This window comes from Dermacentor andersoni, chromosome 8 (genome assembly GCF_023375885.2).
Source record: "Dermacentor andersoni chromosome 8, qqDerAnde1_hic_scaffold, whole genome shotgun sequence".
Taxonomy (NCBI): Eukaryota; Metazoa; Arthropoda; class Arachnida; order Ixodida; family Ixodidae; genus Dermacentor; species Dermacentor andersoni.
In genome coordinates, this window is record NC_092821.1 from 96,295,834 (window position 1) to 96,318,471 (window position 22,638).

The 22,638-nt window shown below is 42.0% G+C and overlaps 1 protein-coding gene across 8 annotated transcripts in view; it reads right to left on the bottom strand.

The window, feature by feature from the left end:
- Positions 1-224: 224 nt before the first annotated feature.
- LOC126529321 (uncharacterized) overlaps positions 225-22,638 on the bottom strand; it is a 38,190-nt gene continuing 15,776 nt past the window's right edge. For 3 of the 8 annotated variants that reach the window (XM_055069472.2, XM_055069471.2, XM_055069476.2), the window contains 9 exons: positions 22,574-22,606; positions 22,092-22,127; positions 20,808-20,843; positions 20,067-20,102; positions 14,310-14,369; positions 11,204-11,233; positions 6,673-6,731; positions 6,475-6,546; positions 225-460 (listed from right to left, as the gene is read on the bottom strand). In XM_055069472.2, coding sequence (XP_054925447.1) covers positions 260-460; positions 6,475-6,546; positions 6,673-6,731; positions 11,204-11,233; positions 14,310-14,369; positions 20,067-20,102; positions 20,808-20,843; positions 22,092-22,127; positions 22,574-22,606 — 563 coding nt within the window. In that variant the 3' untranslated portion in view covers positions 225-259. The remainder of the gene's footprint in view (positions 461-6,474; positions 6,547-6,672; positions 6,732-11,203; positions 11,234-14,309; positions 14,370-20,066; positions 20,103-20,807; positions 20,844-22,091; positions 22,128-22,573; positions 22,607-22,638) is intronic. The other 5 variants (XM_055069474.2, XM_055069473.2, XM_055069478.2 and 2 more) reach the window with 3 other exon arrangements.

Sequence of the window (22,638 nt, forward strand, 5' to 3'; positions counted from 1 at the left end):
CTGAAATGCTCTTGGTTGCACACTTCCTCGTTCTGTGACTGTCGAATCAAGAGTGCAGTTGTGTTTACCTTCCCCTACGACCATGACAATGACAGGAAACATTGCTACGGTAAACTGGAAACTGAGCCATTACCTAAGGAAGAAGGAGATTAACGTCTTCGAAACAACTAATTGTGATGGTTTCAGCAGTAAATGACTCTTTTTATTAGACACTCACAACTTGCTATGCATAATGAAACGAATTTATTGAAAAATGTTTTCAATTTTCGAAATGATCCTTCATTCCAAAATTCTCAATGAAACCAAAACGTGGCACAATGTTCCGCCCTCTGCGCCTACGCCTTTTAGGCGATCTGCATTTTGTGGTTTTTGTACCAGCTATACAAGTACCGTAGACGCATATACCCCATCGGCATATTCTGGAAGAGTTTCGCCCTCGTTCTTCAGCGCTGTTGACGAGCTGCAGTTTAAGAAGAGAAAAAAATTGGTGGATAAGAAAATGGACAAAAAAATGTGGCGGTACATTTAGCAGAGAAGTTCTGTATTATATATTATATTGAACCATAATGCCATGTTCTGCGTATCTCATCCAGGGCTGTTTAGAGAATCCAGTTTAATCAACACATTATGGCCGGTAAGTACACATGTACTCAAGGTCCACAAAAGGCGCAAAACAATGTATATTTTTCTTCCTTTTCATCTACTACCTCCTCAGCCTTATTATAGAAATTGCACAACAATAGTAATGCTTTTCAACACTTCACTTGTGTTGAATGTATTCTTTATCTTAAGTTAGGCAATATTCCAACCAACCCCTGCTTTTATGCAGGGCTTGTTTGTCCGCTTATTAACATAGACGTATAAAACCTATGTGTTATATTACGCGGTCACAAGTGTTAATCTATTTCGTCTCCATTGATCCTAACTGCGAGAAGCATGTACGTTGTCATAGAAGTAAAAAATGACGCTTGTTACGTTTGTCACGTTTTATGTGTTTTGTGCTGGAAGGTAATTACTGATAGTATAGAGCATATTAATGGCGGTAACGGACTACACAAGAATACCAGCGCTATCAACATGGAATTCTGAATATTTGCTTCTGCCATGTGGCATGAAGTACGATACAATACAGTTTTTACATATTTGGTCACTTAACGGCCAATGCGTCGTATTTCTGCGGCACTTGATGCAGTACTCCAATCGGATCAGTGGGAGAAGGCGAAGAAGAAGTGGCTCAACAAGAGAAGCATGAGAGCTACGAAAATGAACAAGCCCTAGTAAATGGCTGAAGAGGTATTGTTTCTCCGAAACTTTACACGAAACAAATATTTGTGGTTCCTCGGTGTGTATAGCGTTGATAGCTCGGAAAGCAGGTGTAGAGTAATTGATGTAAAGTGCGCGACGATGCTGGACACAAGGTCAGAAAGGAAAAGAACGAGGGCAGATTAAAAGCTAGCTTAATGTAACAAGATAACTTAGAAACCCAATTAAAAGCTCACAACAAGAGGTGTGCTGTTATGTCATAGTTACAGATATGCCGATGTAGGGAGACATCAATAAGATTCAGTTTTATGTTGCACTTTAGGGCGTATAGAAGCAGAAGGGGGATGGAAATAAAAGCCTCAAGGTCGACTCTTCTGTGTATAAAAAACAGTGGGCTTAATGGTATACCAGTCTGCCCAAACCCTTAAGCTTGAGTAAAGGCCATGAAAGCGGAATATTGATATCCACCCGTCTTGTATAGTATACAAGGAAAATGTACATGGTTTCTGAGAAGGAAAGCTTCGCGTTTGAAGAAAGATATGCCTTGGTCCGGGAGAGTCAGAAACGCTTACTTCTCGGAAATCCGTATGGGCTTCCTTTGTAGCCTTGTGTCATAGAATAGTCGGAAGTCATTTTTTGCTTGAATATCTGCTTAATGGTAAAAATTCACCCACAATTACACGATACTCCCTAATGGGAATGTTGAGCATAGCTGTTTCGGTGTTTTAATTTCCCGATATAGGTGGCAAGCAATTTGATTCTGAAGGACAGGGTGCTCCCGGTGGCAGCGATGAGCCACTGTTCGGGCCGCTCGTTAAGCAGCAGTGGGAGACGAAGCTGTTCCACCGGTTGCGTCACTCACTGTTCACAAACAAAGCGTGAACACGGGAACGCGTCATTCGCGCGGAGCGCATTCTGTAGCGGCAGTGGCGCCGCATGCGAAGCAACGCAAACGCACTGGTTCCAAAGCCCACGCCAGCCATTTGGTTCCACGCTCGCCGCAGGCTTGGTCACCGCCAGCACTCCACTTTGCCCCTCACCCTTTCGCCATACCCTCCTCCACTTTCCACGTCACGAATAGGCTGCACCCTCCCCTCCGCTTTCCTCCTAGCGTACTTCTCTCTTGCCGCTTTTTTTCCCTTGGCTCGTGTATTTTTTCCCTTGGCTAGTGTACCCGAGCCTCGTTGGCTCGGATACACTAAGAACTACGCCGAGGCACGGCGACGCTCGCCGTAATAACGGTGGCCTAAGAGCTGCGCTCTGAACCGTGTGAGTGAATATTACACTTTTAATGTGGTAAAAAAGTTCCGTTCAGCAGGAAGAAGTTCGAAGCATAAGTTCAGTATGCCAGAAGGCAAGGCAAGAGTGCTTCTTATAGCGGCTTTCTGTGATGAGTCACAGACTGTTGCAATACCTGGCTTGTACTAGTTGCACGCAAATTAACGAATTAATCCTTCTGCTAAACTTAAAAAGAAACATCAAAATTACAGCCTTTCGGGGATTCTCCTGAGAAGTAGGGATCCAAGCCCACAAGAAAGACATAAAACCTCATCTCATGCAATGACGTCATTGCCACAGCCCTATGTGCAGACTGATGCTGCTTTTGTATTCAAATCATCTGCCGATTGCTTTGAAGGCTGACATCAGCACCATATTCTTCAGAGATTTCGTTTTTATTTCATTGTTTGCGTGTCATAACACCTTTAGCAAATTCTATATTTGTGTACTGTTGTTCGTTTCCTTTTCTTCATTGACGAAACGCTAGAATAATGGGTGGATCAAGAGAGACGGCAAAAACTCTTTCTTGTATCATGAGCTCTCCTAAATATGTGTTCAGCGATAGATTTTTCTGGCGGTGGAGAGGAGTCTATATGAAAACACCTGCCTTTGAAGCGAATATACGCGTTAATAACTCAGTCGAGTGGACACGGTAATGAAGCGTCAGCGATTTTAGGGTACTTCGTTCCCTCTCCGAGGCCTCTGTTTGTATCTATGTGTGTTTGTATCTTACCGTTTCCCCGCCTACCTAGGCCATATGAGAGTACATGGTCGCATGGGTAGTTCATCGAACTGCTCTGCTGAGGGAACAGGGTTTGAGAACAACAATTTGACCAACTTATGTATACGAGTACGTGAGAATGTGTACATTCGTGCCGCTCTTCAACGAACCTCTTCTATGCCGGCGTGGGTCACTGCAGACGCGGGACTTGGTATAGTTCTGCTGTTCGAAGAAACCCTTTGACGCCGAGTTAAAGTACCGCGCATGGGCCGCTCATTCTGTGCTACCCTTCAGAACCTCCTTGATGCCGAATTCGGCCACTGAGTACGTACCAGTAGGTACATTACGCTCTTCAATGAACATGTTTAACTGCAACTGGGACAACTAGGTATGTGCCCCTGCAAATGTGTCGCTCTGCACTGACGCAAAATAGCCCTTATATTTCTCGGATGTTGAGCGGAATCGAGCCTGCGCTTAAATGATTCAGCAATGGCGGGAACCCGCCCCAGTACTAGGCGGCGTTGCAAAGTCACTGCGTTACTGCCAATTTCAATTAGCTCGTTTCACACCAACGCTCTAGCAAGCTCCGCCTTAATGCACTCGGTGTGTGCCGCTCTTCAATGAACCTCTTGTGAACCTTGGTCACTTGATATGTTCCACTGAGTGTTCGGCAAGCGAGGGAACAGTTCTCAGCGTTCGCATGCACCGGCACCCCGCGCTTCTTGTCTCGGAGGCCACACGCATACTTCTTGGCAGTGTGACTAGATAGTGCAGTGTGTGCAGCAAGAAGCGTTAGAGAGGGGCCCAACTGCTGCATGGCACGTTGATCAGCATTAGAACAAACCCGCGCTTTTCGGAGGTCACCCATAGTCTTTGCGATGGCGACTCTAAGTGGTGCAGAGTCTGGCTAGAGCGAAAGAGGAATCATACTGCACCGCAGACCTCATATATCACTCGCTTCGACGGTGGCAAAGCGTTCTGTCGCTATATAGATTCAGTGCTAAGCGCATTAGCGTCGACAGTCATGGTGAGATGGGTTTTGTCGCATTTTTTTTTATTCATGCGCTGGACTTAATCTGTCATTTCTCCGTCTCAAAAATGGGCATTTGGCAATTTATAAAAAGTATTTCTTCTTGAGAAAGAAGAGATTGATGGAACAAAGAATTAATAGTTAACAGTATTCATTGATCAATATACAGCAGTGGCAAAGTGGGCATTTTTAAGCTGAAAAAAATTCCAGCAAAGCAAGGGCACATCTCACGATGACTGTAGACGCTCATGCGATTAGCATTCAAGCAGTGCAGCGACCCACAGTGTTGCTGAAGACAGAAATATTAAGATCAGTACTCGTCGATGTGAAACTTCTGCTACATCGACTATATGCGAGACACACTACCTCCGGTATTGGCCCACTTAACTATGATAGTTGCTCGCCAGGGCCAGACATGAAAATTACGGCATGGCGACTACTGTATGATGACGACGAAATGACGAGGGCGTTCTGACCAGGATGGCATGATGGCAGTGGTAGGACGGGTCTGAAATTATGCCGATATTATGATTATGCCAGCGTGACGGTGACGACATGAAGACAATAGAATAACAGCGACTGTACGGCTGCGTGCAGTGACGACAATAGAATGACAAAGAAGTAATCACCCTGATGGATCTACCAAGGTGGTGTGACGATGACGGCATGCCATCTAAGTTATAACGATGATACAACGACGACAGCATGACGATGACGACATTAGCGCAGTTGAATGACGGCCATTGTATGACCATGATTGCGGGAGAGTAACTGTACTGAAATAAATTATGTGGTTTCGCGCGCTAAAATCACGATCTGATATTTAGGCGTGCCGCAGTGGGGGATTCCGGATTATTTTTGTCCATGTGTTTTTTTTTTTAATGTTTTAACGTGCACCCACTGCACACAACATGGGCGTTTTTAGATTTCACCCCATCAATATGCGACCGCCGTGGCCGGGAGTTAATGTAGCGGCTTCGTTGTTAGCAGAGTATTGCCAAAACCACTAAGTGACCAGGCGGATAAATAATTTATGACGACGATGGCATAACGGCAAAGAAACACGGGTGTCGCATGTGAAATCATCAGGATGCAATCACTACGATGGTATCATGAGAACGGCATGACAACACATGCAGCACGACGACTGCATCACGACAACGTAGAGACGTCTGTGGCAGGGCAACTGCTGTATAATCAGTTTTTTAGTGAAGCAAGCATGATTACGATGGAATGAAGAAGAAGAAATGCGCCAATGGAACAACGAACCCGCCATGATAACGACGCCATGGAGACATTGGGATGACGTTTCTGAAACTATCATGATCGTAAAACGACAGCATCATGACGATGAAATTGTTGCAGTGGGATTGGTGATGAGGCCAGAAGGATCACAATGCAACGACCACGGCTGCATCATGACTACGAGCACATACTTAGTGGCACAATTTGGTAGGCGCTTTGGGCCATGGGGTTGGCGTGAGTGGGTAGACTGATAAACTGCAAGTGCATGAATTATTCAAAGAATAATAATAGCAGTACCATTCATGGTTGTAATGACCCCAATGAGCGCGTTCTCGCTGACACGGAGAGAGATCACCGACTACCAATAAAAACTTTATGCCGGCCTTTAACAGTTAGAGATCAGATTATCTCAAATTTGTCAGTTTTCTCTGACTAATTGCTTAATGACAGCCTACAATACTTCACGCAAGAACCTCCTATGCTTGAGAAAGAATGGGGATTATTCGTGAAATTTTCAGGAATGCGTGAATAGCTAAGCGGCAGGAAGACCGCCAGAGCTGTTGTTCTCTGACGCAGACACATATTACAATAAAGACTATCGCGAGAGAATAATTTGCAGCCTCAGGCTGTCTCACCCTAATAATGGCAGTTTTGTTCAATTAGCGTCTGTGTACGCATTTGCAATGCCAGTTGCTTTTCTAAAATTTATTACGTTTACTATTTTAGTTTAAATGAAGTCATTCAACAAGACCCACATTCTCTGACGTAGATTATGATCGCCTTGTGAAAAAATAATTCTTAATAGTGCTAATGCGTTTATTTCCTAATATCTACTGTATGCACCGTGCTGTGTTCATATCAGTACCGCTTTTCTTCTCAACTTTAATCCAGTACTTTTATCATTCTAATTCTTAGTTAGAGCGATGGCTTATCTTACCTGAAGACAAGGAATGGTGTTGGGGACAATATAGGCTTGGCCAGGACACAAAGCAAAGCAATTAGATAAGTACTGAAATAAAACCGAAAATGAAGGTTTATTGCAAGAACAGCTTTTTACCGCCACTTAGCTAGAAATACTGGCAATATTTTTCTTAGTTGTGGCATGAACAAAACTTAGAGCGTGCTCGCTACATACCAACTTTTTGTGTGCCTGGAAAACTCTGTATACGCAGCCAATCCGGTCAACGAATGTTCCTGCAAAGTAACCATTCGCATCTTTCATTGATGTTGAAATTGTCTTCACTTCAACTTGCTCTAAGAGGACAAACATCCAAGCAAGCACCTATATAAAGCACAAGTGATGTAACATATGTCATGTACGGTAGATGTCTTTGCTGAAGACTCTAATTACTGAAACCTTTATTAATTTGTTCATTTATCCAAAACAATGTACCTGAGAGGCTTAACCATTTCGAGCTTCCTTGTTACGAAAGCTGAGTTTGTAGCCACAATGAAAAAAAAACATACTTTGATGGTGCCTAATGTTCAGCGATGATATGTTATTGGTGTATCGTGAATGTTTAAATTCCATAATTCAGTTCGCCTATAAACACAGTATCATAAAAACTGCAAAAAGATAGCACTACAATGAAAACGGTTTATTAGACTAAAGGCGACCATCTCACGAACCGATGAGCCACCACATAATACTGATGACAAGCTGACGTGTACTAATCCCTCGAACACGGAAGTGCTTATTCACCAAATTGAGAAATCCGAAAGCACACACAAGGAAGAACTACATATTCTTTCTTGAATTGCTTTAGTCTCGCATACGTACGTTACGTAAATTTTGCAAACCGAATCAATCTGTCGGTTATCTGTAGCGCCGATATCATTGAATCAAAAGAGGTCAGGTAAGAAAACGCTGTTTCGTTTTTCAACTTGCAAGGTTTTACGCACTTCACTTTGGCTCGAAATCTAACATTCATGTAACGCTGTACTGAATACCCCCTTCACTTGTACTGGGCTATAATCTCTCGACAGTCAGTGGGAATTGCTCACAACCAGTACATTAAAGAGAACGTTTAAAATGGAAAGGAAAACACTGATCACAGAAACAAAGCTATTCAACAAAAGCAACTAGTACTGCCCAGTAAGCATACATATAGTATTCGGCCATTGAATCGTCCCAACGATCTCATGAATCTAGGTTAATACTACATATTAGGAAAATATTTAATCTATTTATCCTAGAAAACAAGAAATTGTGTACTTTTTCGGTACCTAAACTGCCAACTAGAGCGCTGAGCATTAAAATATGCACAGAAATCGTATTGGGCATTACCAACGCGACATTCTGGAACTATGAGCCACCTTGTGGATCTTCGTCAGTGTCTGAGGGTAAATGTACTTTGTGGAAATCAGGCTCTGAAATATTCCGCTTCTGACATACATTGTTACTTGGAGAGTAACTTCTCAGACATATGACTATTTCATTCAAAACTTCCTTCACAAAGACAACGAATCTATAGTGCCGCCACAATGATGATACAAATATCTATGGCACCAATACCTATTTCGACTGCACACGCAAAACCTGTAAACAGCGTACAAAAAGAATTGTCAAATACGGTCCCCCACACCAATTTTATTCTGTGCAATCTCTTTGGCAGAGTATCTGCCACCCTAGTGTGAAATACGACACCTGATACTTTGTATTCCGGCGCCGCCTCGTTCTCACATTTTCCCTCCTGAGTGGTGTTTACTAAGCTCGCAGAGAGGCCAGTGTTCGCTTACATTTGTTTCGACACATTCTCTCCATAATGTCACGGTTATGCTTAGCTCATTGTGATTTTTCCAAGAAAGTAGTTCTTGCGGTTCAGATTTGAACCCGTAGTTAGCATGCAAATCAGCTGGATTTATTCAACAGACAACCGAAATACATGCACCTATACCTCGCGTTATTTTGTCCTTCCGCATTTGCCTCCATTATCTCAACGTCTTAGTAGTGTAGGAAGCAACAAATTTCTTTGGTGATCTCGTTTGCTCTCTGTTTGTGAAGGGCCTGTTGAAAACTTGTTAGAGAACAAATTCATGAAATACCCCTCGAAACAACTTTATTTATTGTGTGTACTAGAGCTTTCAAAATACTGCAAGTCATCGAACTTCTCATGCAGATTTAAACTATGTTATTAGTTTTGTGTAGCTGCTTTATGTTTTGAGTTAAGTTCTGCACAACAGCAAAGTATAATTATCTTTGCAGATAATTGTGTATAAAAGTCAAGCAGAAAGCATCACCAATTAGCCTAAACTGCATGTACAATCGCTGGAACTATTCAAAAAAATTTGTGCACTTTATCAATTTTTTCCCTATGCAATGAAGTGTTACTTTGTACTTTTGCTGCTACCCGTGAGAGCTATTGCAACGAAAATAGTTATCAGCATTTTACATATCTTTAAGAGTATGTATGCTTAATTTCGTTGACTAGGACAATTATAAGTCCACAAGGTTATGATGCGATAGCCAGAAAATTTGTTATATGTACTTATCTTTGTTTTGCATAGTTCCACCAGCTGTGCAGGCAGTTTTTACAGATATCGGAGCTTTGAAGTCTACAAAAAGCTAAATAAGCTAGGCAAGGTACATTCTGCAAAAACTAATAGCACAAGAAGTGTCAGCAAAGACCACTATATTTTGCCATTGTGTAGGACATAACTCAAGAAATGTAGTAGCTAGACAAAAACTAAGGACCTATTAGAAGTTTGCTTGAAGAACTCTCTGTTTGGCGGAATTTTCAAATCTCTAGCACAAATAATAATAAAAAAACTAATTTTCGAGTAGAACCTTTCCTTAACTGTATAGGTTAGATTGAGTACTTTACTTTGTTCATATTTATCTTATTACTCGCGAATATTGCAGGTAGTATAGCCGTTATGTGAGGTAATTTGGCAATATTCGCTATTCGTTTTCTGCCACTTTCTCGGAAAGCTCTCTTCTTCTTTCTCAACTGCTCCGTAGCATTAGGAGTTGTTAGTTTCAAAGCTCATATCGCCACCTGTCGCGCTAAAATGACGACAGCCACTTCTGTAATCAAATATGCGACAAGTGGAAAAACAAATATTTTAGGAAGGCAACTCTGGTGGATGACGATTTTTCCCTGCCGTGGTGGGACTAGGCGATGGTGCCTTCATTTCCATACATGATTACACTGTGCAGTGCGATTAGACAAAGACGGGGAAACAAGATGGCTGACAGCCAGGGCTCTGCGTGTGCTGTTGTCCTGTTTTCTTTCTTCATCTAGTCGTACTTTAGATTTTATTCTCTTCAGTCCCGAATCAAGTTGAACTATTAAAGAATCTGTCAACTTGACATATATTTTTGTCACAGACTGCGTTGTAAGCGAGTCAAGGTTTTAACATGATGCTTCGTGCATTTGGTACGTAGTGAGCCATCATGAATAGAGAGTAAATAAATACATATTTATTGTGCAGGCTGCTGTGCTGTCTTTCTTCATTATCTTTTAAGTCCTCAGCGCAATGCACATGCAGAGGCTACGTTCGACTGCGAAGACTACGAGACAGAAAAAAAAATTATTGATTCACAATGACAGACGAAAAAGCGCATGCTGAATGACCCTTCAAACAGTATAGTAGATTCAGCAAAGTAGTCCTCTGTTGCCACACACTACAGTCCTAAGTGAAATTAAGCTACCTTGAAAGAACAAAGTGCTTAATTTATCCCAAGCCCAATGTCTGTGGTAAGTTCCTTGCCCCCACTGGACAGAAATGGCAAAAATAAAGTCGCGTGCTCAAATGTGTAGACATTGACTGAAGGAGCCAATCATGACTATGAACCAACTTGCTCAGCAATCTGCACTGCGAAACCAATTTTCCAGCTTCCATAGAGGTTAACGTAGCAATGGAATATTGAACAGCGTGTTTAACTCTGTAAATTTACATTTTTCTTAGATTGTCCTTGGTCATTCTGACATTAGCCGGCATGAAGGTAATAGTTTATACCTACACTTCAAGCATTCTTCTGGTTGAGCATCTGCCTGTGACAAGTCTGACTTTCTTGAACAAGCCCCCACAGCACTCCCCCCCCCCCCCTCTCCCCCAAAAAACTGCTTAGAAGTGCTGAACAATTGAACTTGCGTTCATTTATTAAAACCTACTTCAATGAACCTTCAATAAACACTTACTAGAACCCTCCGCTTTGCTACATATTATTTTGCAAAAATAATCCTTTGGGAGCGGAAAACATATTAGTCCTTCCAATAAACATTCATCAGAAGAAAAGCTGGCCTAAATTTCTGATCAAACCTACCCACTATTCAGCATGTTGTGTTCCCAAAAATGACCGGCGATATTTGTTTAAAGTATTCTTGATTAATTTATAGTACGCTAAGGCCCGCAGGCATGATTGAGGGTAGTGGCTAGAAAACAACAACAAATTACAAGATTACCGTGAATGATAAGCACGAATAAATTACAGTGGTGTGTATTACTTTACAATGGACAGGGAAGTACTTGTGTAAATATTTTTAACAATGCATACTAATGTATCTATGAATGGCCTTCTATATTTGTAATCAAATAAATCAAGGACACTTTCCGGAGCAGTGACTACGTCGAAACATTATTTTTGGCAACAATCGAAGTGAACCAGTGGTCTTTCTTTTTGCTAAGGTCGTTTTTATGCATCTTATGAAAAGTCAACATACCATATTCTCTGCGGCGTGGCGTACTTGTGCCTATTGGAAGAAAATAAAACATGATGTTTGTCAACATTTCTTCTGATAAGCATATGTAAACATAAAAAATGTGGATTCCTTCCAACGTACCCGCTATTAAGTTTTCTAAAACATTTGAACATCATAGGCACAGGCGACACTTACGTCAATGAAAAGTTCATGCTCCGGCCTCAAGTGATAATATCTGTCAAAGCCGTTTTCAGAATTTTTTTCTAGGTACATTTACTAACAAGTATAACAAACAAAAAGTTATCAGGTAACACTTTCGAAGGGACACAAGACACATACATTATTGAGGTGATGGCAGACTAACGTATACGGTCACTTGAGCCCAAATGCAAAAAAAAATTGATTTTATGTTACTGCCGCAAGAAATCTGCGCTGTAAAAAGGAAAGCACAAAATCCCATTAGGTGAAAACTTACATATAATTTGGCAAGATACAGTTTCATCAAATGCAGAAAGGCTGCCTCACTTATAAAGATATCCTCTCGGCGGTTGTTTGACATTATGTATGCATGTATATGACTACGAAGAACATTTCATAGATAGAGAATTGGCCAATCATGTTCTCTTTTTGCTTGGTTTCTGTCGCTTTCGTCCCGCCACAACCCGGCATAAATGTATATACAACATAATTCTGAAGAAGAACTTAACAAAATGAACGTACAAATTCAGATGGAGGTGTGAAATGACGATGAATGGTAGATACACGAATGTCTGACGCGGGAGCTAATGATTCAAGCCTTGCCAAAACACTGACTCGAAAATTTGCCACTGCTGTTTGAAACTTTGTTCAGCAGAAGCACTGCTTTTTAAGCAGCGAGCACAACGCAACAGTTCGTTTGAGCAATGGGGCACATTCTATTTGCACCTGGATTTGTACCGAGGAGTGCCCAGTTTGCACAAGGTCGGCTCCAGTCGGATGACGGCGAAAATGCAGTCTGCTGGCCGAGCGCTACCGAGGAGATAAAGAACAGCCTGCCGCATAGTCGGCGCCAGTCACGATGTATGTATCGGACATTGTTCACCCAACACGCTTGAAAGCAGCCCAATACCACTGCCCAAACACTCCGTTACGTGGAATTTTTTCATATTTCGCACGCTTTCTTTGCAACCAGAAAAAAGAACTACGTGAGACGCATCCTAAAGGAAACAACTCTATCGGTTGTTCTGAAGCTTCTCTACAAATTGGCGCATCATACTTGGGGTCCTCAGTCAATCATGAAAAATTTAAACAAAATTAAACTGAATTAATTTGTGAGTTAATGGGAAAACAAGAATTGTCTTAGATACTACAGGCTATTGCAAATAGTATGCATTCAGTCCGATTTGTTGCCGACGCGCCTTTCTTTTTTAAATTTTAAACCTCAACGAGGAGGTCCACCGCGTAGCGCAAGGTCTCACATTCCGCGCCAGCGTAGAAGGATCCTCTCTTGGGGTTGGAAATCGAACAGAGGCATGGACAGAGAAGGACAGAATGACCAGTTACTCTTATACCACAAAATTTTATCAAAACTCCAGGCGTGTTTATCCACCCGCTAACCCCAAACTCGACATGGCCCAAGCGGTAGACGAGGCAGTTACAAATCGAGACCTTCCCCAACTCCGTCGATCTCAGCAGGATATATCCAGAAATCTATTCGGACGATAACTGCCAACTATGCGACAGGGCTCACGCATCTCTTAGCAACATTCCCTGGGAATGTGAGGTTATATGCAGAGAAAATGCAGTTTTCCCACATGAAGCTCCAGCGCGATGGACGGCCCCGTTGCGCAGCTCAAACCTCCAAGATCAACTATGGGCCATCCAGCAAGCCCGTGAGGCGGCGAGCAGAGAGGATCTCCGGACTTCCTCGGGAGCGGCCTAGGCCCTGGCCCCTAATTTGCCGGATTTTCAATAAGGTTGTTACCACTACCACCACCACCAAGTTATGTGGGACACCCTGTATACCACTTGGTCAACGCTCGGCGTGATAGTTTACCTCTTGGAAACCACCTCTTTGATGCCAACTTGGGTCTGTGGGTACGTTCCAAGAGGTGTGTGCCAGTCTTCAATAAACGTCTTTGACGCAGACTTCGGTAACTAGGTATTTGTTACTGTAAATCTGCCGCTCCACAATGACAAAAAAGATCCCTTAATTTTCACCGAGGCTGAGCCAAATCAAACCCACGTCACGAGGGTTCCTCACTGACAGCAACCCGGTCCATTATGAGACTGTCACAAATACATTGGGTATCCGCCACTTTAAATGAACACCTTTCCCGCCAAGGATTTAACAAGCCACTCCGAGAACGCATTGGTATTTGCCTTTCTTCATTGAACCTCTGGCCAACTTGGGTGACTATGTGCCACTGACTCCACAGCAAGCGAGGGAACAATTCGGGAATTTCTCGTCTCGGAGGCCACACGTGCACTTCTCGGGAGTCCAACTAGGTGGCGCAACTTATCCAGACAGAAGTGCGCGAGAGAGCAGCGCGGTTGCCACGTGACACATTTCCCGGTGTTCTCACGCACCGGCGTGCCACGCATTATCGAGGCCACGGGCATGCTTAATGGCGGTGGCCCTAGATGGCGCCGAGCGTTCTTGGGGAAGCGCGAATGAGGAATACTGCTGTAATAAATGCCTCATAGATAGCTCGTTTCATTGGTGGCACTATGTTGTGTCGCTATATTGTTTCAATGCTACACGCATTACCATACAATATCACTTGGCATTCTTAAGAAAATTTAGGAAGATGTTAAATAAAGTACGATGTTTTCTGAATCGTTATCAGCACATCATAGTTTGTCCACTAATGCACACGCTTTATACAGCCATTCTGATTATTTGCATTTTCATTCCCTACGTGGAAATCACTCAAAATAAGACATGCTATGAAACTTTTTTGCCTGTAGATATATGACGAAAACCAGTTCTTCCGAGGCCGTCAAATGATATAAATAATATTTGTCCAACCTTTGAAGCAGGTTCTGCAGTTCTTGCATCCATCCTTCTCCATTATATTTAGAAATGACTAGTAGAACTCGCATTGGAAATAAAAGTATTTGAATAAAGGTAATAGTTTATACTTACCATTTGAAATGGCTGTCGTGAAGTTGGTGCTCGTTTCTGTCGTGAAGTTGGTGTTCGTTTCTGTTAAGTACAAAACAAGATATACTGAGCTTAAAAGTACAATAGTGCATGGCCTATAGGAATTACACATTTTCAAAGTTTTAAGAGATTTTTGCTAAGCAACAAATTTGCCTTTCGTAAAGGAGGAATGAAGGAGTAACTTTATTGAAAGGGATTGGGATGAAAAGTTATGAGCTCCATGGTTGGGTCCCGAAGCCCAGGATTCCATTGGCTACTGCCGCCGGCCTGACGTGATCCAAAAGTGCAAACTGCACCTCTGGGTCAAAGCTGCGAGTTGTGCCTCCCATTGCTCCAAAGTATTCGATGATTAAAATTTACCTAAAAAGGTATTTAAATTTGGTGGTCAATTTTGGCAGCCCCAGGAAATGTGATAGAGCGATGGCAAGCTGCCACACCACGGACAGGTGTGCTCACACAGCGTTGGAAAATTTTTGTTTAATCTTTGTAGGTTTGGAAAGACCTGCGTTTTAATCCAGCGGATGTCTATAGTGTCCTCCCCTCCTAATGATGGGGGGGGGGGGGGGGCGCTGTATTTTGGTCGCGTGCCGCGATGGTGAGCAAGAACTTCGCAAGAGGCCATTCGGGATAGGTCGTTGTCCTCCTCGCTTGACTCCTCTTCGAATGTTTGGGGGGATTGACAGTGCTGTCGAGGCTTTTCTCGGTTCCTGAGTCTTCGAGCAAAAGCATCCGCACTCTCGTTTCTCTCCAGGCCTGTGTATCGCGGACACCAAATCAACTTGTATTCGTTTGTCAGTATCCCTCCTAGGAAATTTTTTACTTTTATGGCGAGGCGCCGGTTCACATATTATATTCAGAGAAGTGGCTGAACGAACTGATCAACAACTTTGCAATGGGTACTGTGATGCTTCTAATTATTCTAGAAATATTATTCTGAACAGCAGCATTCCTCATTGTTTGGTGATACCCAAAAGCATTTTTAGCCTTCAATACTGTGATATCTCAACAATAATGAGCTTCTGTATTTTATCATTTTTATAGGGGTATCTGTGATTCAGGTTATCTTGGTGTCGAAATGCAATTCTGTAGTGCTAATAACGCATATATTTTTGTGGCCTCCCTAAATTTTCACGCTGAATGATTCCTACAGCATCGGCAAGCTACAGAGTTTGTCATTACAGAAGAGCCCACCCACGGCATCGCAAATCAATTACGCGCACTGTAAGCACCAGACAACATAGTGTTATTGCCTTTTACTCAATGCAGCGTTGGGTGAGTAGAAGCTTCATTTGTCATTTTTAAAGCCACAGACATTATACAGCGTCAGTATTATAATGACCGCAGAAGCACTTGTGTGAAAAGTTGCTCTCACACCTGAATTCAGACTTATCTGGAGAACTGTGTAGCGCGAATTTCTTCATGTTGGTGCAAAGATTTTTTGATAAAAGTGCCAGTAAATTGATCTGGTCCGTTGTTTCACTGGTAGTGAAAAACAGCCATAAAATGTATTAAGCATATAGAGTTTGCGTCAATTTAGAAGATGTAACCTTTACATGGTCTCCGACCACACAAAGTTGCATTCATATATTGCGTTATATGAACAAAAGAATTTTATTTACAGCAATTATAAGCGAACAAATCTAAGCGCTTTCTTCTGTGTATAAACGGCGTAGTTTAAAAAAAAGATTGTTTATTAAAGCTTATAAGATAGTAGTAACAAAAGCCATGTTGAAAATTTTATGCGCGAGCTGACTACAGAAGATATACGTAGTCTGGCAGTTTAAACGCACGCAGTCGTTCTTTTTTTTTTCCAGCAGTTACAAACTGCAAGATGGCGGCTTGAAATGGTCGCCCTCAGTACAAATAGAGTTCAGGATGCTACGAGTACTTCAAGGACCATTTTACGGTATTAAAGTTGATATTGAAAGTGCGTGTAATTGGGCTCGCTGGTTTATTCCGGAACATGAATGTAACAGCGCTTAAAGCTGGACAAAAACAAAAGCAGCGTGTTCGGTTGCTTTCATCTTGTCCTGTTTTTAGCCCTGATAACTTCATATTCTGAGATAAAAAAAATATGACTCGCCATCACAGCCCTGCTAAAGTGGATGTCCAGCTAAGCGGTCCCACGTGCTGATGGGTGTATGAAATCTTTTATTACTTTAGAGTAATAGTAATGATAACACTCGTTTGGTGGTCACTGGGGTTCCTCAGGAACCGTAACGCTGCGTGGCATACCGACAGCACTGCTGCAACGCGCGTGCCTAAGAAAGCTGCAATCGGGGCGGTTAAGCCAACATGAGCACTATGGGAAGTACACGGATTTGCCCAAAACTTAGTCCTTCTGTCTTCAAAAGGCTTCGCGATTTGGTAAACTCGTCATTTTCAAAAAAGTACTGCGTACTAAATAAATAAATAAATAAATTGTAGTGGGTAACATGCATGTGGCGCTGGGCGGACTGCCACCGCTGCGGCGGGAGACCCGAGCTCGGGCTGCTGATGCGAACGCCTAGGACTTGCGATCAAGCGCTACTTGCGATCCCGCGTACGAGCTGGAATAAACCCCCTTTCAAAATAAATACATTTTAATAAAAATGCTCGACGGGAGTATTGCAACACAAAAGAACAAGTGCAGAAGCCCGATATTGAAGACATTACGCCACGGACGCATGCATCGAGAAGTAGCATAGAATATGTGGTTGCAATGCTTTTTTTGCTTGTTTTATTCAAACAATTGTTGTTCTCTATGTTGCATGAGGAATTACCAATAATGTATGCACTTTTCGCCTGTCTTTGCTGACTGCTTTAACCCTGCTTCACCTTCGCCCGGTATTGCACTACTTCCGGGATCGGTCATCGTTTTTGATAACGCACGCTCACACAAAAAATGTCAATTATCTAGAGGCTTTGCATTCCGTACATGTCTGCCATGGGCCTCGCATTAGCAAACAATGTCTCTTCTTTATAAAATGCTTCATTGCACCAACTGTAGCCGTTTTTACAAAGCTGTCAACACACCTCACTTAATTTTCAGCGCAGTGAGACCTCCGACGTTGCACTAGTACGCGAAACACCGAGCGATTCGGTCATTTCTTGGCCCATTTTGATAATACCTGGGCCTGCAATGACCTAATAAAAGAGCGCAACAATTACGTTACATCGTGGCCCATGAAAACAGTTGATCCTTGACCTGCATTGACAAGAGCTTGTGAAGGAATGGTGAGTGCACAGCCGCGTTACGACACTTCAGTGGCAGGATGCATACTGTAGAATACGAAGGGAACACAAAATACTGCGCACTGCCAACTTTACATTGACCCTTGAACATTCTATCAACGGATCGCTAGCATTAAGTGCTGTCATCAAGGACAAGCTGTGAACAGTCTCTGCAGTTCTCGCAGTTTTTCAGTTCACAGTACCTCTATAAAATTCACAGGCCATTTGTAGCCTTCGTCATGGCTCTACTGGGTTCGTAAGGTTACACATATAAAAAAAAATTTGCAGTGCTTCAAGAAATCCTTTGATTACAGCATGCAAGCAGTGATATCTGTAACAAACTTTCAAATTGTGATGTAGTATTATTTATGGCGTTAGGCATGTTTCGAGTAACTCAGGTTTCTTCTGTAGTTCAAAAATTGTAGTATGAAAACTAAAAAGCAGTCCCCTTGCCATTTAGAGAAGCAGTCGTCATGGAGGTGGTCGTGATTACTGTGAAACAAAGTATACCAAAAGGCAAAAGATAAGACACTGCGTTCAAGTCCGCCGGTCGGCGAAATGTTGATGCTTGTGCGGAAAATTCTGCCACCAAATGTCTAGTACACAATACTTTAAAATACCAACTCTACCTTCAGTAATGATTTTCTGCGGTTTGTAGAACACGCAATCAAATAAGTTGTAAATACCCCTGCTTACCTTTTAACAAACTAAAATTATTACGAATGAAATTTAGGTTATTTGTATTCGAACAACTAAACCACTGCGCTCAAAATTTTCCATATTATATACTACACCTGCTCGTTCTGTTATGCAGGTGCTACACATTGTTCGACGTAATATAAGCCAATGCAGCAATCAGGCTGCCAAAACTACGGTTCACTGTAGGGTGGTGCAAATCTCCAATAATTATGACAAGGCATGCACGCAGTGAAGAGAATGTGTTTTGCAGCTTGAGCGACTAGTGGCGCTTTCACTAAAACCCTGTGCAGATCTTCTGGTCCAATGAGCGTAGAGAACATTTGTGCAGCTTGCAACGCGCACTTGGCATACTCTTCTGTTCAGCGTTCATCCTCACACATGAAACAGCAGCGTCAGGGTAGTCCTATACGATACTAGCACTTAACATAACTTGTCTTTATAGTGCTTTTCAAGAACTAAGTATTACCTCTCACGGTGTTTGTGAGTGCTCTGAACAGGATTGTAATAGTTACTTGACAAAGGCTTCAGGTACAGTTGCAGCTTTGACTAAGTATAAGCGTAATCATGCAATTATTCAAAAGACTAGAGGCCTATCAGGTATAAAGAGAAGTGTAAAGGTGTTGACTCGGCAAAAGACGTCAACTGCCCTGGCGTGTGGAGAATTTTTACGCGGCTTCACGGGAATGCTGTCAGTCGACACTATTATTTAAATACTTCGAATGTTTATATAGCTAAGGTTTTCGAAAGTATAACGAGAGCTTGTCATATGGGCTGCTAAAAGTAACAAATGTATTGATCCCAGCGCTTTGGCTCTCTTACAAAACAACCTATATACGTCTACAGGGAACTCCACAAATGAACAATATCAATTCTTTCAAATCTACTTTAGGAGCTACTTGGTGCTAGCATGTAGCATCAGCACACTTTCCTGCTGCTGGTTATGCGTGTATCCTCCTCAGCATTTTTATATCCCTGTTGAATTCTGTTACAGAAACCGCAACTCATTCTTTCGCTGCGGTTAAAGTCACTTTTTCGCAAATAAATTGTACAGCATGCCCTCCAATGCAGTTATTGTATGCTCAGTAAAATTTCTCAAGAACAATTGCTGATTTTCTTTATCAGTATACCACGTAGTACTACTACTACTAGTACTAGTAATACTAGTAATACTAGTACTGGTACAAAAATGCACCTCGTGACAAAATAAGTTTAACAAATTGCGGCCCATGGCAACCTTTCATTCCTAATGGTATGCCCATATTGCGATGTAGCACTGCAAATTGTGTATTGTTCTTCCGATTTCAAATACCGTGTCATTTCTTCCCTGCTCATAAAACCAGTGTCTCCCATAGCGATCACACACTATGCCTTCCGAGCAGTTTCCGTGCGGTCAATCGAGTTTGTAAAAAAAAATTAATCTCCTTACCAGTATTTGGCGTGATCACAAATGTTCCTGTCGTTTCTGCGAACATGAAGAATTCAGCGTAAATTTAATATCTATTTATTCTTTAGAGGCTGTTGTAGTTTTGAACGAGTATAATGAAGCAGCAGAAGCTGAAACTAATATTTTCTTCGTCATCACAAAAGGGCACTTTCCAACACAACAAATGTCAGAGGTTAATTATGGGCCACGGTAACATATTATTGCTAATTGAATGTGTACATTTCTGCATAGCTGCACAAAACGCCTTTCATTCTTGCCCTTTGTGACAGTGTTTTATTCTCTCACCTCTAAAATAATCTGCGTTTCTCGTAGCTGCGGTAGAGCAGGCCCTCCCTGCCGTTCGTGTATAAGTTTCTCGAGAAATGAAGTTGACCCCTACTTACGAGCCTTGGTTGTAGCCAGTGATGTTCCTGTAGCTCCTGGGAACAGGAAGAAAAGCAGCACAGGATCGCTATTTGTTATTTACCACAGCTTCGAACGATATTTTCATAGCATGACAGCTCTTGTTTCTATTATTTTTACAAGACATCAAATCTAAATCAGCCTTACAGTATTATGCCTTTAATCTATGCAGTACATAACAAAATAAAAATTTGCCGTGGCATTTACTGACTGCTCATAAAACCCTTATTTCCAGTAGGGATGTGACACTATGCCCTCCGAGCAGTTTCTGTACGGTCACTCGACTTCGTCAAAAAATAAAAGTAATCTCATTACCGTTATTTGGCGCGGACACAGATATTCCTATCGTTTCTACGAACACGATGAATGCAGCATTTAATATTTATTTTTTCTTTATTGGCGGTTGTCATTTTACACGAGTAAAATGAAGTAACAGAAGCTGAAAGATGTTCTTCGTCATCATGAAAGGGCGCCTTCTCACACAATAGGTGTCAAAGATTACGGGCCAGGGTAACATTTTATTGCTAATAAAATGCGTGTACTTCAATGTAGCGGCACGAAATGCCTTTCATGCCTGCAGTTTGTAATAGCGCTTCATTCTTTCACTGCTAAAAGAACCTCCGTTTCTGGTAGCCACGATAGAGCAGCCCCCCCCCCCCCCCCCCAGCAGTTCCTGTATTGTCAAGAAAGTTTCTCAAGAAATGAAGTCGACCGCTACTTACGAGCCTTGGTTGTAGCCATTGATCTTCTAGTAGTTACTGGGAACAGGAACAAAAGCCGCACAGGACTGCTATTTATTATTTATTACGCGTTCATATGATAGCTTTACAGAATGACAGTTTCTATTTCATTTATTTGCACACGACATCACAGCTAAGACTGCCTGACACTATTCAGCCTTTAATCTCCATTCAATGTATGGTAAAATAAAACTGTACATGAAGTGGAATTACTAAAGAAAATCTTTATGTACTACTTTATGCTGGGATTCCTAGGTGCTTTTTTGTCAGGAGGCAATGGTGACGCTGCCTTATTACATACAATATTCTTAATGTACATGAAAGGCACGCTTTTTACATAAGCCATCTTAGCTGTACTAGCTGCTGCGTAAAGTTATAGGGGATATAATACTTATATTTTAATAAAGGGACACAAGAGTCGTCACAATAAACTTCGTTTTATGCCGTTGGTTATCGAGCTACTGGCTCTCTGTAGTTATTTAACGGATTAAAATCAAAACCTTCTACCCTTAACCTTTCTAGACGTTCTCGTTCGCAGGCTTGCCGTTTCTATGAACACTAAGTTCTAGGAGAACCTGAATAGATCTTGCATTCTTTCACTAAGTTATCGACGAGCTTGTTTAGTTCTCTGTGAGCGATAAAACGAAATAAAACTCCTTTCTCCCAATACAGCAAACCTGTCTGAATCCAAAGAGGTAACACGTTCTTCTTCAATAACGCAGCTCCACTTGCATTGTTTGAGAATCGAAGCAGGCCCTTCGGTCCGCAAAATTATTCCAGAAACAAAATATCTTCCTAACTACCAAATTCATGCATTGATCTGCCTTTCATTTTTCAAGCTTATTCGTATTTTGTGTTAACTTCTCCATTTGCCTGCACCAATGAATGGCGGCTTTGAAGTGCTAATAAATCCGTATTGCTTATATTAACGGTACGCAATGCCTACCAAGCAACATGTGCAGGTAATATATAACACTGCTAAATTAAACCGCTTGACCTTGACAAGCCGGCTTTAGGTGCGCCTGTGGCCGTGCTGATCTTTTATGAGAACGCGGAAATATAAAGCATTTGAGTTATTGAAAAACTTCTATCTCAACAGACGAACACAAAGTTACTACATCGGGTTTATTACTGAGGACAAGCAGTGTAACATTTATACCGTAACCACAAACAATTTGTGCTCTCGATGGTCATACGTTTGCATCACCTGCCGAAACAACCCTGCTTCTAGTGAAATTACTCATGAAAAAATTGGCTATCTCTTACGAATCCTTGGTGGGCTTGCTGTAGGGGTGGCAGTTTCTGCGAATAAAATGCCGGAAAGCTCCATTAGAGTCTAGTACTTTCTGATGACACAAGAAGTGCTATCCTCGTGAAATAAGAGCTTGACCTAAAGTGCAGGGGCGTCTTTGTATGCAAATAATAGAAAAGAATATATATCAGTAGTTGCAGGATGTGCCTTGCGATACTAGTCTTACCATTTTGATTTATAAGCATTGGCGTACTACCTTATAGAAAGAACCGCGTTATCTGAGCATTTTTTTACGTTTTCTTCTTCAAATGGGCTTTGCATTTTTGTAGACTTGAAATACGTTGACAAAATTACGATATATTTCATCTTTATTCTCTCGTGAGAAACGATCCTTGTATGTTTTAAGGCAATGCCGCCGCCTCCCTCTTGTTCGCGAAACCATACAGGTCATTTACTAAATAAAGAAAGCCTTCATAAAACAGACCCTTCTCCTTACCGATTGCACGTGTAACGGAGAAGCTTTTCATTTCTGCAACCACTAAAAAGAAGTGGAGCTTTAGT